General features: G+C 34.8%; 1 protein-coding gene across 1 annotated transcript in view; it reads right to left on the bottom strand.

Annotated features, from left to right (window-relative positions):
• Positions 1-16333, bottom strand: part of ND-51 (NADH dehydrogenase (ubiquinone) 51 kDa subunit) — a 183663-nt gene that overhangs the window by 51174 nt on the left and 116156 nt on the right. The window contains exon 9 of the mRNA XM_090378085.1: positions 6655-6808. Within this exon, the coding sequence (XP_090234211.1) occupies positions 6655-6808 (154 nt within the window). The remainder of the gene's footprint in view (positions 1-6654; positions 6809-16333) is intronic.

Here is a 16333-nt window from a genome sequence, read left to right as displayed (position 1 = left end):
ATGATATATACATAAGATAAAAGCGTTAAAATACAATAAGATAAAAGTGTTAAAATACATAGTAGCTTTTGAAGCAAAGTGCCTCTTCATCAGCTAGTCTGTGAATTGTGTACTTCAGTATATATTGATAGTTACAATAGCATAAGTCAGCTGGGCATGACCATGTATCACGAGTCTGGTGTCGGTAAAGCAGAATTATGTACACATGATGATCAGCAGTGCTCACTGCACTGCAATATAGTACATTCTATAATAGGGTGTAAGTGTACTGCCCTCATCTGATTCATAGTACTATTATTGGTGGCTATGTGTAGTGCTTCAAGCCATGAGCGCTGTCACAATCAATCACGTGAATAGTCGACGATTTCAATATCCCATTGGGGATCACCAATAATAGTACTATGAATCAGACAATGGGAGTACACTTACACCCTATTATAGAATATACTATATTGCAGTGCAATGAGTGCTGGCGATCATCATGTGTATGTAATTCTGCTTTACCGACACCAGACTTGTGATACATGATCATGCCCAGCTGACTTATGCTATTGTAACCATCAATTAGATAGTATGAATCAGAGCTGTAATACTCAATATGTTCTACGTTGATAATAAAATTAGTAAATTAATAAGAGGAGTTTACCTCAATATAGTACGTAGAACACTTCCGTATGATACCCTCCAGAAACTAAAACGGAAAAAAACAAAAAAAAATCGACAACTTACCGGTACATTAAAGTAAAATATAAATAATTAAATAATCAATTTAATACAATTCAAAATCAATTTAAAACAATTAAAATTCAAATTAACGCAATTAAAAGAATCTAACGAAAATATTCAAAACTATTTTCCTTCCTGAAGCTGACAATGCTTTTCGACCGACTGTCGTGATCACAGGAATTTTCTTTCCGTTTTAATTTCTGGAGGGTATCATACGGAAGTGTTCTATGTACTATATTGAGGTTTTGGTTTTTTGGTTTTTTTTTTTTTTAGGAGCATTAGCAACTAAGGCCATATTACTCCGGGATATGCGGTGGTCTTTCCCTGACCTTTCCGCATCCTCCGTATTTGGTGGTGACGGGCTCGAACCCCGGTCTAATCAAGAAGTATGTGCTACGCACTGCTGCTCCTTCCCACCTGGCTACGGAGGCGCCTATATTGAGGTAAACTCCTCTTATTAATTTACTAATGTAACCATCAATATATACTGAGGTACACCATTCACGGAGTGGCTGATGAAGAGGCACTTCGCTTCGAAAGCTACTAAGTATTTTAATGATATTTTAACGCTTTTATTATATATATATATTTTAACTCTTTTATCTTATTTTATTTCTGTTTTATCTTATGTATATATAATTTTTATTTTAACCAGTTAGTCTGTTGTCGCAAGAAACGATGATATAATGCAACCTAATGCACAAGGCCTGTTTTCTAATTTCTTCCTGTATATGTGCAGTATTTTCAGGTATCCTCAGAAATTTCTTTCTGCCAATACCATACTTATTATTATCTATCAGAACCAGACCATTTAAACATCTTTACCAACCTTGAAATTGTTGATTTTTCTGGAACTTTCTTCAAAAAAATCTCATTTAAACCTACACTAAACTGTAATAAAACATTTCATAAAACCTTTTCACACAAAAAAGACATGGCTCAGTAGTGACTCCATCTGGCTTACTTGTTTAAGTGGCTTCAGAATTATCCTCCTAAGGTGCATCACCAACCAGCAAAAAAGAACTCCAATGTGTTATTTGTTTACTGACATCAAATTTGCCAATACAAGCCCAACAACAACACAAACAAAATATAGGCATTCAAAAGTGTTGCATTTTTCTTGATGATCCTGCAGATTGGTAATTCCTAATGGGTGCCAACAACCTGTTATAAAAATAACTGGAGGCACTACTGCAGAACCAAACATTTGTAAACTGGCAAAGTCCATCAAGTTCAGGGATCTTAGTAGAACTGCTTATTTAATATAAATATATTATTTAAATTTTCATTTATGTACATTTACATTATAAATATATATCCTCCATGACAATATAGTGGTTTTTGTCACTTGTCACTCATTTAGAGAGGTCTGGGTTCAATTCCTGTTGATGACTGGAGGAATTTCTGAAGTCTTCTTCAATCAAGGCTGTAGTTAGCTGATCTCAGGCAGAGGTGGGTAGGAGCCACACAAGTTAGTCTGGGTTTTTCAACCTGCACAACATGCAAATTGGCCTGTGAATGCACATACACACTCTTCTACAGACATAATACACTTATACAAATATAAGTTATGCTTGGGAGCCATTAATATAATAATATATATTATAAATACAAATTTTTATATTTCCTTAATCTACCAACAGTTCTTGTAGTTATCATATAAACATATTGATAAAATCTATGAACTTACTGAATTTTTTTGGCGGAAATAGATTAAATAGAATATTGTACATAAAACTTTTGTAGATTAAATTCTTAGAATAACACAGTTTCATTTATTAAAAAGGGCCAATATAGTTTTATTTCAAACTATAATGATCTTTTTTTAAAGGTTGAGAATGAACTACGAACAACACTCTTGTTGCCACAAGATGACAAGAAATGTGATTCAAAAAAAAAAAAATTAAGTATTAAAATGGTGGTTTTAATTCATATCTCTCTCTCTCACCCACCCACCTGTTATTAAAATAACAGGTGGGTGGGTGAGAGAGAGAGATATGAATAAAATAAAGGTTGCCCTAATGAATAAATGGAAATACCTGGAAAAGAATAGATGAAAGAGATTCATGGAGATACACTAGCAAAATACTCAATACGTTTGTAGTTAAAAAAAAATTTAAATGGTAATTTTTTTTTTAAAAACTAGGTTTATAGAGCAGAATTTTTTTTATTTCCATGGGATTGGAGCATTTGGTTCAGAAAGGTTTGGAACCACTGCTGTAGATACCTTATCTGAAACAAAAATAAATATATCAGATAAGATACCTTATCTGATATATATACATATCATTTATTATCATGGCAATATATGCGAAGCTGCTTTATCTTGTTATTGCAGCCTCCATAACCTCAACCTGTAAGAATTATATATTTCTGTCTGTAGTTCATGCAGGCTCACTTTGCCCTTAGATCTTAACAGATATTATATACTTTATTTGAGCGCACAGTTTCTGCCCTTTTTTAAGCTTTTTTTTTTTTTTTACATTATGGTATCTTTTTTCCATTGTGTTTTAGCAGTATAAAAGCTGCATCCACTTAAACAAATAACTTTATTGTTGGCTGAATGTTTATCCAGCAACTTTCTGAAGAGTACAGATTCATGGCTGACATTTTAAAATTTTTGTTCTTCTTTTTCCTACTTAGTACATGGGTCTAATCCCATTTTCTCTGTAGCTGGAAAAATTCATATTTTAATTTTTAGCCACAATGGACAACATTATTATTATTATATTTTTTTTATTCTCAATTATTAATTTAATTTATTTTGCCATTTCTGTTGTTAGTGGATACACTTTTTGAACAGATCTTGTATATTACATCAACTGTTTGAATACCTATTCCCTCTGAATTTATATTCAGAAAACTATGTAAGCAGGGGGGGTAAAAAATGTTTCTTTTTTTTTTTTATATATATTTCTTATAAATAAAATATGCTTTCAAAATGATAATCTCTGTTCCAATACTTATTTTTGCAATACGCATTTTGTTCTTTTATTTATTTTAAAATCAACATAAAACTGAAATTATTACTTCTGTATGTGAGAAAAATGCAGAAAAATGTTTAAATAAATAAATGTTATTTTTAAAATAATTCTGCACAACATTCAACAGCATCAAATTGTGATATAGCAAAACAATTCATATTCTTCTGAGAAGTTTGATGTAATGGGATTTTAGTGAAAATGTAATCTGCAATTTACATGTTAAGCTATTCTGTTATATTTGGAATAGAAAATATTCACTCACCTTTAATTTTAGTGTCTGATTCTCTGTAGCAGTAATTTTTTTACTATCAAATCAACAGTTGTATAATACTTAGTTGTTTGTACAGTTACTGTGTGTGTGTGTGTGTGTGTGTGTGTGTGTGTGTGTGTGTGTGTGTGTGTGTGTGTGTGTGTGTGTGTGTGTTTACATTTATTAATGTACATAGGTCACCATTCACAGAAATGAAGATAACTGTATAGTGGGGTAATTAAGCCATACTATACTCAGTGATAGTTTTATGATGCATTAGCATCTTAGGTCATACTGTATTAGTCATTATGTCTGTACAAGAATATATTCACGGGCCAATGTGTTATTGCAGGCTGAAAGACTTGCAATAACTTGTGGAGAAACCTACTCCCTTATGCAGTTAGCCTGATTGGCTAACTGCAGCCTCGATTGAAGTGGCCCCTTCAGAATACTATGATAGGATCAAACTTAAGGCATTTCCAAATGGTCGACAAGCAGCAAAACCACTATACTTTAACAGAAGCTCAATTATTAAGCTGATTTATTCTGATGTAAAATAAATTAATAGTAGTTGTATGTTAAGATTGAAGAACAGTCCAAGTCAAGATAACGCAGCAGTGAGTGCTACCTCTATTTCTATTGCTGTAATCAATCTTTAGAACAAAGCTAAAATACTTGGCACTGGTAGGAGAGTAGTTTCCCCAACATCATAATCACAACTATCAGTAAAATCAAGTAAACTATTTTATATTATTGTGAACAACTCAGAATAGAATACTTTTATCACTGAAGTTACACTATTTTGTTTACATATCCAACTATTTTCAATGCCAAATGAAAAAAGAATGAAGTGAAGTAGTTTAAAGGTTCTATTCGTATACTACTATTTGAAGGATAAGCTCAGATCGGGGGTAGTCCCTTTATTAGTCAATGGTCAGATAAAACACCAAAGGTTGCAGGCCACAAGAAGAACAGTTTCATACCACTAATTATGCATTTTCTAAAATAGGATTTAATTTTTGTTGATTAATATTTATATTTGATTTTTTACATTTACCAATAATTAAATATGAAAATCTGGCACAATTATTACAAGACTCCAATAACATTGTTATTGGTTTTACTGTTAAATAATGAGGGAGATACAGAAAACAACATAAGTAAGTGATACAGAAATTTGAATATTACTAAGAATGAATATATTTTCAAAAGTTACATGAAACTATAATTTGCTGCACAATAATTTAAAGCTCAGAGAGAAGTAGCATATAGGAATTCAGAGCTGTCTATATGCCTGTGGGCTGCACAATACAAGGAAATGAGCCACATGCAACCTCTGTGTGTGCGTGCGTGGGTTGGTGGGTGGGTCAAGCATGGCTTAGATCAGTGGGTCTCAAAGTGGGTGCCATGGCACCCCAAGGTGCCACTTAGTCTTTATAGGGGTGCCTTGACGTCAAATTTAGCATCGGCTTACATCGTGGCCGTCACTACAAAAGGTTGTTGAATTTCATGCAACTGTGTAAATTAGAAGTCGTCATGAAATAATTGCTGACTGCATTGCAGTGTTTATGTACATACACCTACATATACGGAACAGCCGAGTCATCCGTCACATACACTGTATTTGAAACAGCACCACCTTACAAAATATTCAGCCAGCACCCATTGCACCTGGTGCTAGGCATTTTTCATAATGGATTTAGGGTGGCTTCACATTAAAAAGTTTAAGAACCACTGGCTTAGATGATTATAACAAAACAGGATTTTTTTTTTGTTTTATTATAACTGACTAAGACAGCGTTTCTCAAACTGTGTTCCATGAAAAATTGTAATTAATAATTAAAAAATATATATATAAATAAATTTTGCATATTTGTAGTGTACACCACTTTTGTATCATTATAATATTTAACATAATTTTTTTTCGGTTATTAATATACTGGCATAGACTAATAATCAAATAGACCACAGAACACTTTATTTTGGCGGGCTTTGCATAGAGAAGTATGCACAGAGGTAATGACATCTACAAAAAAGTAGCAATGTGGCATCTAGTATGCCATTCGTATGCAGTTTAGCCTGGAGTACATGGGTTGAAGGAGAGAAGGAAGCGAACCGATATCATAACTAAACTCACTTCCTTGTATACATTTTTTTTGATAATTATTAGTATTTTGAAATATTATTATTAAAATGTGTCCATGGATTTGTGGTTTGAAAAAGGAACTTTAAAACGAGAAGCAAAGTACTTCTAGTAGTGCAACTGTGGCCGATGAAAATGAAAACAATATTGTCACCACTTCAAAGTGAGGATGAACAATTGCAGACTTTTGTTCTTCAAAAATCCAAAGTGAAAAAACAGGAACCAACTAATAAAAGACCAAAACTAAAGTATGATGACAGTTATTTGAATTTCTGCTCTACATGTGTTGGAAATAAAGATGCCCTTGATGCATGGTGCGTCGTATGTAATGAAATATTAGCAAACAGTTCTTTGGCTCCTGCTAAACTTGTGTTCCGTAAGTGTTCCATGAATATGTTGTGAGATGAAAAGTGTTCCACGACTAAAAATATTTGGGAAACGCTGGACTAAGACAAGGATTGCATAAAGTTAGAAAGAAATTGCATTGATGTTTGTTATAAGAACTGATGTTGAAGTCTTATAACATTAGATTTCAAGTTGAGAATACTCACCTGACCACAGCTTTCATGCTTATAAAATTCAATAAGTCTAGCAATAGCTCTAATCATGTCTGTCTGTTTATTCATCACGATAACAGCAGCAGTCCCAAGACCAGTCTGCACAGCAACCAGTGCATCAAAATCCATCATTACGTCATCACAGACACTTAAAAAGAAATGAAGGGAAGGTAAAATAAATCAGCCTAATTTTACAGATTATATAAAATGATTTAGAATTTCATTAATAGCAAATTAATTTTCTATTTATTATTGTTATATATTTTAATTTATCAATATAATCAGTCTATAATTATTCTTTCTATAATAACATTAAATTTTACAAGTAGTCTTTTTAATTAATCCTATTAATGCATTAAAACTGCTTATATATGTGAAAATAATAATTATCACTGATAATTATTACTTTCATTCAAATTAAGGTTATCATACTTGCTAATTCTACACTAGTGCATATCTATTAGGATCATCATATATTAACCTATACATTAAGTCTGAGTGATATAAAATTATTCTGCCAATTGATGATAATATAAACTTTTCAAGTGTGCTCAAATTTCCTTAAAGTTTAATCAATCTTAAAATTGTTTCCCCAAAACACCAGTTCAATGATCATTTTCAGGTATCTTAACAATAGTATTCATTTTCACAATTTAAATTGTTTTGTTGAGAATGACTTCAGAATAAAATAAAAATATTTAGTAAAACTTAAGAACAGTATGCTTAAAATTGAGCATGAAACAGTCAAACATGTAATTTACAACTGTAAACTTCTTACTGAAAAAATGATAAAATTTCCACTTCCAAGTTGATATGCCTGCAAATCTGTATGCTTTTAATCCTTTTAATGGACATAAGAAAAAAAATATCCAAGAGCAGGCACATTGGTTAATTTTATATACTACAGTAGATTCTCGATTTTCCAGGATAGATGGTAAAAAAATATTCCCGGATAACTGATTTCCCGGTTAATCCAAAAACACAGTAAGTCCTTGACATATGTAAGAGATAAGTTCCAGGAGTTCCTATGTAAGTCGAGTTTTATGTAACTCGGGAATGATTAATAAAATATTGCTGCTATATCCTTATCCTCAGAAGAATGAAGAAAAATAGTTATATATTTTTAATTACTTCAATTAAAAACTTTATTTGGGGACAGAGGTGAAGTAGCCAGAGTGGCACATAAGAAAAGAAAACGTAAAAGGAAGAAAAAACGCATGTTATTGTACTGTAAAAACTGGTATGTATTTCGTAGCCTTGGTTATTATAATTGACCTTCATTGGTGCCGACCACTTCTCGTATTCTGTCTTTCTCCTTTATGATTGTGTTCACTGTTGCCACTGACAAATCTGAATTCCGTGCGATACTTGTTAATGTTTGGCCATTTTCATACATCATTATTTTAATTTTCTGATCCAACTCAATTGCTTTCTTTTTCTTGGTAGATTTACTAGTAGTGCTGTCACTTATTCTCTTAGTTGGTACCATGATAACTATCAAAATTAAATTTTCTGAAAAGAACTTCACAGAGTTAAGGCAAAAACTCACTATTATCACTTCACCCAAGCTCACATTTTACTAAAGCACATTTCTGGAGGTCATTACCATAAAACAACAAAAACAATTTTCACTTTCCGGGTTATTGGGCTTTTCTGTTAGTGAAATTAATTATAAACGGGTAGTAAACTCAATGTTATTGCATTTGCGATAATACCAATAGCTGGAATTCTGTGAGTTTTTTTCATTATGGTGAAATGTGTGTCCCTTTCACTTGAAATTTTCAGTCATAAAAAAAAAATATAAATAATGAAATGTATTTTAGGGACTTACTGTATCGAAAAATGTTCAGTAACCTATTTAAAAAGTATGGCGATAGATAAAAAATTTAAAAAAAACTTACGACGCACTACTTGCGTGTCCAATACAATGCATACGTTTATTTTTTAAGACGTCATATATGGTTTGGTCACCAACATTATAATGGTTCTTTAGAGATTTAACGGATGCATCGTTTTCAAACTTTTGAATAATTTCAAGTTTTTGTTTAATTGAAAGCACGACTCTTGCGTTTGCTAATCATTTTCGCAATTTCTAAACAAAAAAAAAGTGACTATTAAAAAAAAAAAAAATCCGACATCTCTGACATGCATAACGAAACAGTGCAATCCTTTTGCACTGCGGCGGAACACAACAATCGACGTGATGCACTAAAACAAACAAAACATTTGGTTCCCCCTCTTTTTTAGAGCGGTGGGTGTGAAGACAGAGGGGATTGCAAGATAACAGGTACACTAATCTCCCAATGACGACTTATAATGCTGCTTCTTGTTGCTTATTTACGACTTGCAAAACATCTGTTTATACCTATTCTATTTATTACTTGAATTTTATGATTTCTGTTTTTTTTTTTTTAATTTGGAATCTTGAAGTGTCCCGGTTAATCGAGAGTCTGCTGTATTTGGGATAATAAGAACAAATAATACCTTTTGTAACAAGGTTTTGTTACCCAAAAAACATTTTCTCAACTATCTCACTTCCAATGCTCAGTAACACAAAGCGAGTAAAAATGAAGGCGAAACCAAAGCTACACAGAAAATTAATACGAGGAGCATACGGCAGGCTTTGTACAAAGAATTAATACTGTAATGAATTTTTTTTATGGGTATACTTTTTTTCAATTAAAAATAATTAATTAAGCATATTGAAAGTGAATACTATACTGAAGGAATACTAAATTCACACTGATGTAATTCTAATAAGATTTTTTTTGGTGTATCCAGTACACCAGGGTGACTGCTAGAGATTCTAATGGCTTTGGCAGTAGAACAAACAAATCCTAGTCATCGTGTGTGTAAAATCAGAATCAATTCAGAGGGTTATAAATATCAACAAACTCCAGTTTAGCATCCATAATTTGAATTCAAATGGCTGTACCATGAAAGTGGTGTGAAGTATTGCTATGTGGTTTCAGGACCTTTTAACTCATTTTTAATGATGATTTCAGAACCACTGGCTTTTCTGGTCATATAAAAGATTAAAAAGAGCACATAGCCCAGGTGGTAACAGATGATTGTCACTGTTGAATCTATCCAATTCTCAGTGAGACAGATGATGCCATGTGATGCCCCTAAAATCATAGTAAAGAAGGACTGGTTGTTGTTGTGATGGAGTTTAATGGCACATAGACTGCCAGAACCATATTGTGTCTTTCTAATGGTTAATAACGAAATACCGACTTTATTTAAAATAGCTGTTATATTTTATGATATATTCCTAAGCAGTTTAGAAAGGTAAACAGTTCTGTTTTACTAGGATTATCTTCATGAATCTTCAATGTTAGTGATGACTGTGCATTAGCAGATTATTATTATTGTACGGTCAGCGCTTTTGCACCATGTTTTGTTCATAGTGAACTGTTCGGATCGATAATTGACATAATTTTAATTGTATCTCATATTGTGAATCAACCTTCACAACGAGTTGCTGAGGTATTGCACAGCTTTAAATAAGTAACACTGCACCAGTGGAGAAGACTAACGATACTTATTCTCAGCGGATACCACTACGGCACCATTTTGACACCAGGGTGGGCAGATACCCTGTTGTTACAATACTGACAACCCAGTTATGAAGTTTAAGTCCACAATATGAGAGATGCATGATGGTGTGTAATAGTAATTACACACCATCATGCATTTAATTGCACGAAGGTGCAATTATTTTGCACGAAGCAATGGGACTACACTTAAGATTCACTACTGAACAGTCAATGCTTCTGCACCATGTTTTGTTTGTAGTGACCTGTTCAAATCGATGATTGGCATCGTTTTAATTGTATCTCATATTGTGAATCACTTGAACAGTTCACTACAAACAAAATATGGTGCAAAAGCACTAACTATCCAATAGTGAATCTTAAGCATAGTCCTATTGTTTCATGCAAAATAATTGCATTAGCAGATGATTTTGTATGTTGGATTCAATTTTTACAAGTAAATCTAGAGTAGACCTGTTTTTACGGAAGCCATACTGATGATCAGAAAGATTTTGGGAGTCTAGAATCCAGGTGAGCCGCTTATGCACCATCCTTTCAAATATTTTGCCCAAACAGCTTGTTAATGATATTGGTCTGTAATTCTGAACTAGAGTGGGATCTTTGCCTGGTTTTTTGTATAGCACAAATATAGGAATGAAGCCATGACAGAGTATATGTATTTTCTGAAAAGATACGGTTATAGAAGAATAATAATATGCCAAGATCGGCTTCACATAGATGCTTCAGCATACTGCAGTGAATGCCATCTGGTCCTACTGCATTATATGATGATTTGCTCGACTCTTTGAGCTCAGCTATAGTAAACGGTTGGTTATATGGAAGTGAGAGACTAGTTGAAAATTCAATTTCTGACATTCTTGATTAATTTTAATGCATTGAGAGGTCACATAATAGGATAATGCAGAAATATTATGGAAAGACTCTGCTAAAGCATTTGCTATATCAGTAGGGGAGGATAGGTTCTGCCCATTCCATTGTATTATTGGAGATTGTAGCAGTAGAAATTTCCCATTGAGAACCCACATTTTTTCCAGATAATTTGAGTGTCAGCATTTTTGTTAATAGATGAGGCGAAGTTAATCCAGGGTTCATGTTTTGCTTTTTTTCTAATTTGTCTTGCTTTGGCTCTGAGTTTTTTGTAAACAATTAGGTTAGTGGTAGTTGGGAATTTACGAAAGTGGTTCCAAGCTCGATTTTCATCGTGTTTCTCTTTGGAGCATTCTTCATTCCACCGCTGGTTTTGGTGTACACACTTGTGCTGGTTGGATTTTGGAATGGAAATTTCTGTTGCAGATAATATATGGCTGGTAATGTGGTCAGTTACATCATCAAGATGGTGTTGCTGCACATATTGCTTTTCGAGTATGACACAAGTGGAATAGGTTTTCCAGTCTGCTTTGTGGAAATTCCAAGAAGTACGCCCTTTAGGGCATGACACGACCTGTGTTTGAATTGAACTGATGATAGGAAAATGGTCACTGTGAAATGGATCATTCAGCACTGACCATCCCATGCTTGGATAAAGAGATGCTGAACAGATGGATAAGTCTATGGTTGATGTAGGACCTGTAGATAGTTGAACATGAGTTGGAGAGCCAGAATTCAACAGAATCGGGTTATGGTTATCCAGGAATGTTTCAATTAACTGGCCTCGCCAATCCATGTTGGAAGATCCCCACAATGGATGGTGACTATTGAAATCACCTTTGTGTTGAAACCAGTTGTGTGATTTTACACAACTGTGTTGAAATCAATCTGGGAGCAAGGATAATTCAGTGAGATATAAATGGATGCAAGGGTTAAATGGATTATAAATGGATGGCAATGATATTCCCATTACCATCCGAACTGCTACAACTTCTACGGAGATTTGTAGCCGGAGATGTCATGATGGTATGGTATTTTTGACCAGAATAGCTATCCCTCCAGGAGCAGGATGTCAGAAATACTGTCTCAATTAAACATACAGTAATTTTTGAATTTCAGAGAAACTTGTGAAAAAAAGGTTTTTTGAATTTCAGAGAAACTTGTGAAACTTGATAAAAAGGTTTCCTGTAAGCATACACCTGCTGCGTTAGTTTGTATGAGTAAATCACTCAGGTCTCAATATTACTGCGTAATACTCTACAGTTCCATTGTACGAATTTGTTCATTGTTTGAGATTGATCTGACTATTTTTTTTGAGGTTTCTGTCTGTTTAGTTTTGATTTTTCTTTCTGGGAAATAATGGGCATCCTATATCCATGGTATCATTAGCATGTAACTCCAGTACTGTGCTTTCATCCTCCAGTTTCTATATTGCTATTTTGCAGTTTTACTCTTTGTTTTGGGCAAGGTTGAGATAGCATCAGTTGGGATACTGATTGGCGTGTTGCTGGTTTCATTGACTGGTTTCATTGTGTGTTAGCACAGTTTTGGCCCAGGTGGCAAATGAAATGGCTGTTTCTGGTAACTGATGCGTATGATCGGCTAGGCATAGTTAGTAGTTCTTGCTTCAGGATATGTGATTTTATGCTCTGCTTTACTTTTATGGATTTTTTTGCCAGTTTTCCAACGGTCACATGCTTTAGAAAATGCAGGATGGCTTCCTTTACAGTTTGGACAAGTAGGAGTGGAAGCTGTACAATCGTTTTGGGAATACTCCTTGGAGCCACAAATAGCATCGCTTTGGCATGCCATACTTCTGGCACTTAAAGCAGCAAATGGGATTCAGGATGTAAGGCTGAATCTTGCAGTTTAAGTAAACTGCTTTAACAGAAGATGGAAGATTCGGAGTACTGAACATCAAAAATAATGGACCTGGTTGGTAGTAGGTTGCCATCTTTTTTGGTCATTATTCTTCGAGCATGTGTCACCTTTTGTTTGCTAAGTTCTTGTACTACTTCTTCTTCTTCAGAGACAGTTAGTAAATCCCATTCGCTGATAACGTCTTTAGACATGTTCAGAGTGTTATGGGGCATAACTGACACTGGAGTATTGTTAAATGTCAATTTTAGCAATTTTGCTGAATGAGACATTTTTGAAGTTTCAATTAGAAGGTCTCCAAATTGAAAACACTTCAACCATTTTAGGGGATCCAACAACCGATTCTAAACATTTCTGTATTAGAAAAGGCGATAGCTTGCTGACAGTGAGTGCATTATAGGAAATGCTGGTATATCTGAATTCTGTTTATCAGACCGTAGTCTCTTCAGTGGATTCAACTCATGTTCTGAGACAGAGTTAACAACTTTGCACCTGTGGGCTCTAGTGGTGGATATTCATTGCAATCCATTGTTGCTCTTTTAGCCCTGGAAGAGGGCTAAAAGGAGCTTGTTTGTTTGTTATTTGGTTTTTAGGAGCATTAGCAACTAAGGCCATATAGCTCTGGGATATGCGGTGGTCATTCCCGACATTTCCATTTCCACATCCTCTGTATTTAGTGGTGACGGGCTCGAACCCCGGTCTAATCAAGAAGCGTGTGCTACGCACTGTTGCTCCTTCCCTACGGAGGCGCCTAACTAAAAGGAGCAGAGCCAACCAGTGACCAAGTGATCATGAGAAGAGGAGAGTAGTACACTGCTAGTGGAGGTAGCAGTAATGCTGCAAGCGGGGTTAGCAGTAACGCTGCTAGCGGTGAAGCAGTGACGTTGCTCAGCAAGGGAAGCAGTAACGTTGTGAGCGGTGGAGGGTTTGTGAAAGCACTAGTACTCACCCCTATGAAAAAGGCTAGAAAATCGCACTAGAAGGATCGCTTGGCACTTGGGGCCAGAAGGATTGGAAGCCTGTTGATGCTTCTAATAATCTGGATGTAGATCATCATTTCAAAGGTGCTAGTGTTTGGCTCTGGTCACTGGAACTAACTTGGGTTTCTGTATGCCGGTACTGTTGTAGCTATGTGCTGTCGTTCTCCCGATGTGAATGATTTAACTGGGCAGATTTATATCAAAGGCATTTTACAGTCCCATAGAAGGGCATTACAAGTAGACCTATTGGCCTGTTCAGGTTCAAGTAAGCTGCTATTTCCACTTTAACGGTAGTATAAAACAATGTTTCACTTGGGTTTTTATAATTTTAGCAGGAATATTTAGGTCTATTAATAACTGATTAATATACATCAATTGTAGTATTTGAATCCAGGCAGCTGAGATATACATGGTTGACAGAGCTCTTTCTTTGGGCCTTTTTAGTAACTTGATTATTGTTGTTGGGAGTTAGTCCCTAAAATGCTGACATTGTTGCAACTAGATTGAATCCTTTGTACCGAGGCTGGTGGTTTTGTTCTGTTAAGGGACAGGGTTGTTATATGTGGAATGATAAAAGGGATGGGCAGTTTGAAGAGGCAAAGATGCTACCAATGCATGTTACCAAGTGCTGATTACTGTCAGTTTGAATAGATCTGCATATTTGGCTAAGATGTCTTTCATCCATAAAGCAGATGTTATTTGGAGAGTTACTGTTAGCTTTTAAATTTGTTAAAAAAGAAAAAAAAAAAAACTAAAATAAAACTAAATGCAACGAAGCATAATATTTTAAGCACTTAAAATTTTCTATATAATATCAGTGTAGATACACCATAGATAGCTCTTAAATAAAAAAACTAAGACAGTAGTGTAAAGGGTATCATCTCATCTGTATCTCATATTGTGATCATTCTTCACAACAAGTTACCATGTATTGCACTACCTCGAATAAGTAACGCTTCACTAATAGAGAAGACTATTGTTATTTATTCTCAGTGGGCACCACCCAGACTCAATCTTGAAATCATCCATAACAAGACACTCAGTATCACCTGCCCAATCAAGCTGCATATAGAGGTTCTTATCATACTCATCACTCTCTTATGTGGTCATTAGCACAACTGCACTCTTTTATCACTATCTCATACCAACTTGCCTCTACACTTGCACGAAACTGCTTCAAATTACTGAAATTGGTACTACCTTAACACATCCATGCAGCTTTTGATCAGAAGCATAATCATCCCCCACACCGCTTCATTCCTTTTTATTCACACTGTATGTTCCAAAATGAAACTTATCTCCTAATAACAGATTTACACCAAGTTACATTTAACCATATCAGGCATTTGTAGACTGAAATCAAATTAAAAAAACATAAATTCAGAATTTTATTAACAAAATACTATCAAGTATCCTACACTATGAAATAAATTTTAGAATGCGGAACTAGCTAGACTATTAGAGATTACAACCTGATTAACCTTATGGTTGGCCAGGCCTGCTACCAATTTCTAAGGACACACCCACCTACAAAAGAATGGACTAAGCATCAAGAGCATGCTTTCACAGGTCTTTATGGTGGGCCTCAAATCAAAGACACCTTAGCCAACTACTTGAATGTGCCTAAACTGTGGGCCAGTACAGTGATAATACATTCCTTGTCTGTGGCCAGAGCAAGGCAAATAGATGTGTTATACACATACATAATAAGTTAGCATTAGCATTAGTAGAGGCATATGAATGAAGAAAGCAAGCTTATGCAGCATCAGCAAAAAAAAAAAAAAAAAAGCTCCGATTTCACCCCTCCATTCGTTCCAAATACCTGTCCAGGTCAGCCTTAAATTTATTTAGCCTATCAACTTCCACAACAAGGCAATGGAAGTCTGCTCCCCCAACCAACTACCCACTAGCTAAAGGCAAATTTCTGAACTCTATCCTACATCTGTCTTTCCTCAATTTGAATTTATGACCTCTCAGGTGATTATTCTGAGCAAGAGGAAGAATTCTATCAGCACTGAGCATGCTCAAACCATTCAAGGCTTTATACACCTCTATCAGATCACCTTGCAGGTGCCTAGTCTCCAGACACTGTAATTTGCAAAACTTAAGCCTTTGTTCGTAAGAGCAACCCTTTGTTCCATTCACTAATCTTGTTGCCCTTCTCTGTACTCGTTCCAGCAGCTCTACATCCTTCTTGAAATGAGGTCTCCAGACCTGTATACAGTACTCAAGGTGTGGCCTGACCATTGCCTTATACAAGGGAATAATCATCCCCTTATCCCTGCTAGAAAAATTCCTGTATATCATTGACAAGACACTATGAGCTACTCTTGCAGCCCGTCTGCACTGCTCAGAGAACTTCATATCTGCATGCACAATTACCCCCAGGTC

This window comes from Mastigoproctus giganteus, chromosome 7 (genome assembly GCF_048544385.1).
Source record: "Mastigoproctus giganteus isolate SK-2022 chromosome 7, ASM4854438v1, whole genome shotgun sequence".
Taxonomy (NCBI): domain Eukaryota; kingdom Metazoa; phylum Arthropoda; class Arachnida; order Uropygi; family Thelyphonidae; genus Mastigoproctus; species Mastigoproctus giganteus.
This window is presented reverse-complemented; position numbering and strand designations above follow the sequence as displayed.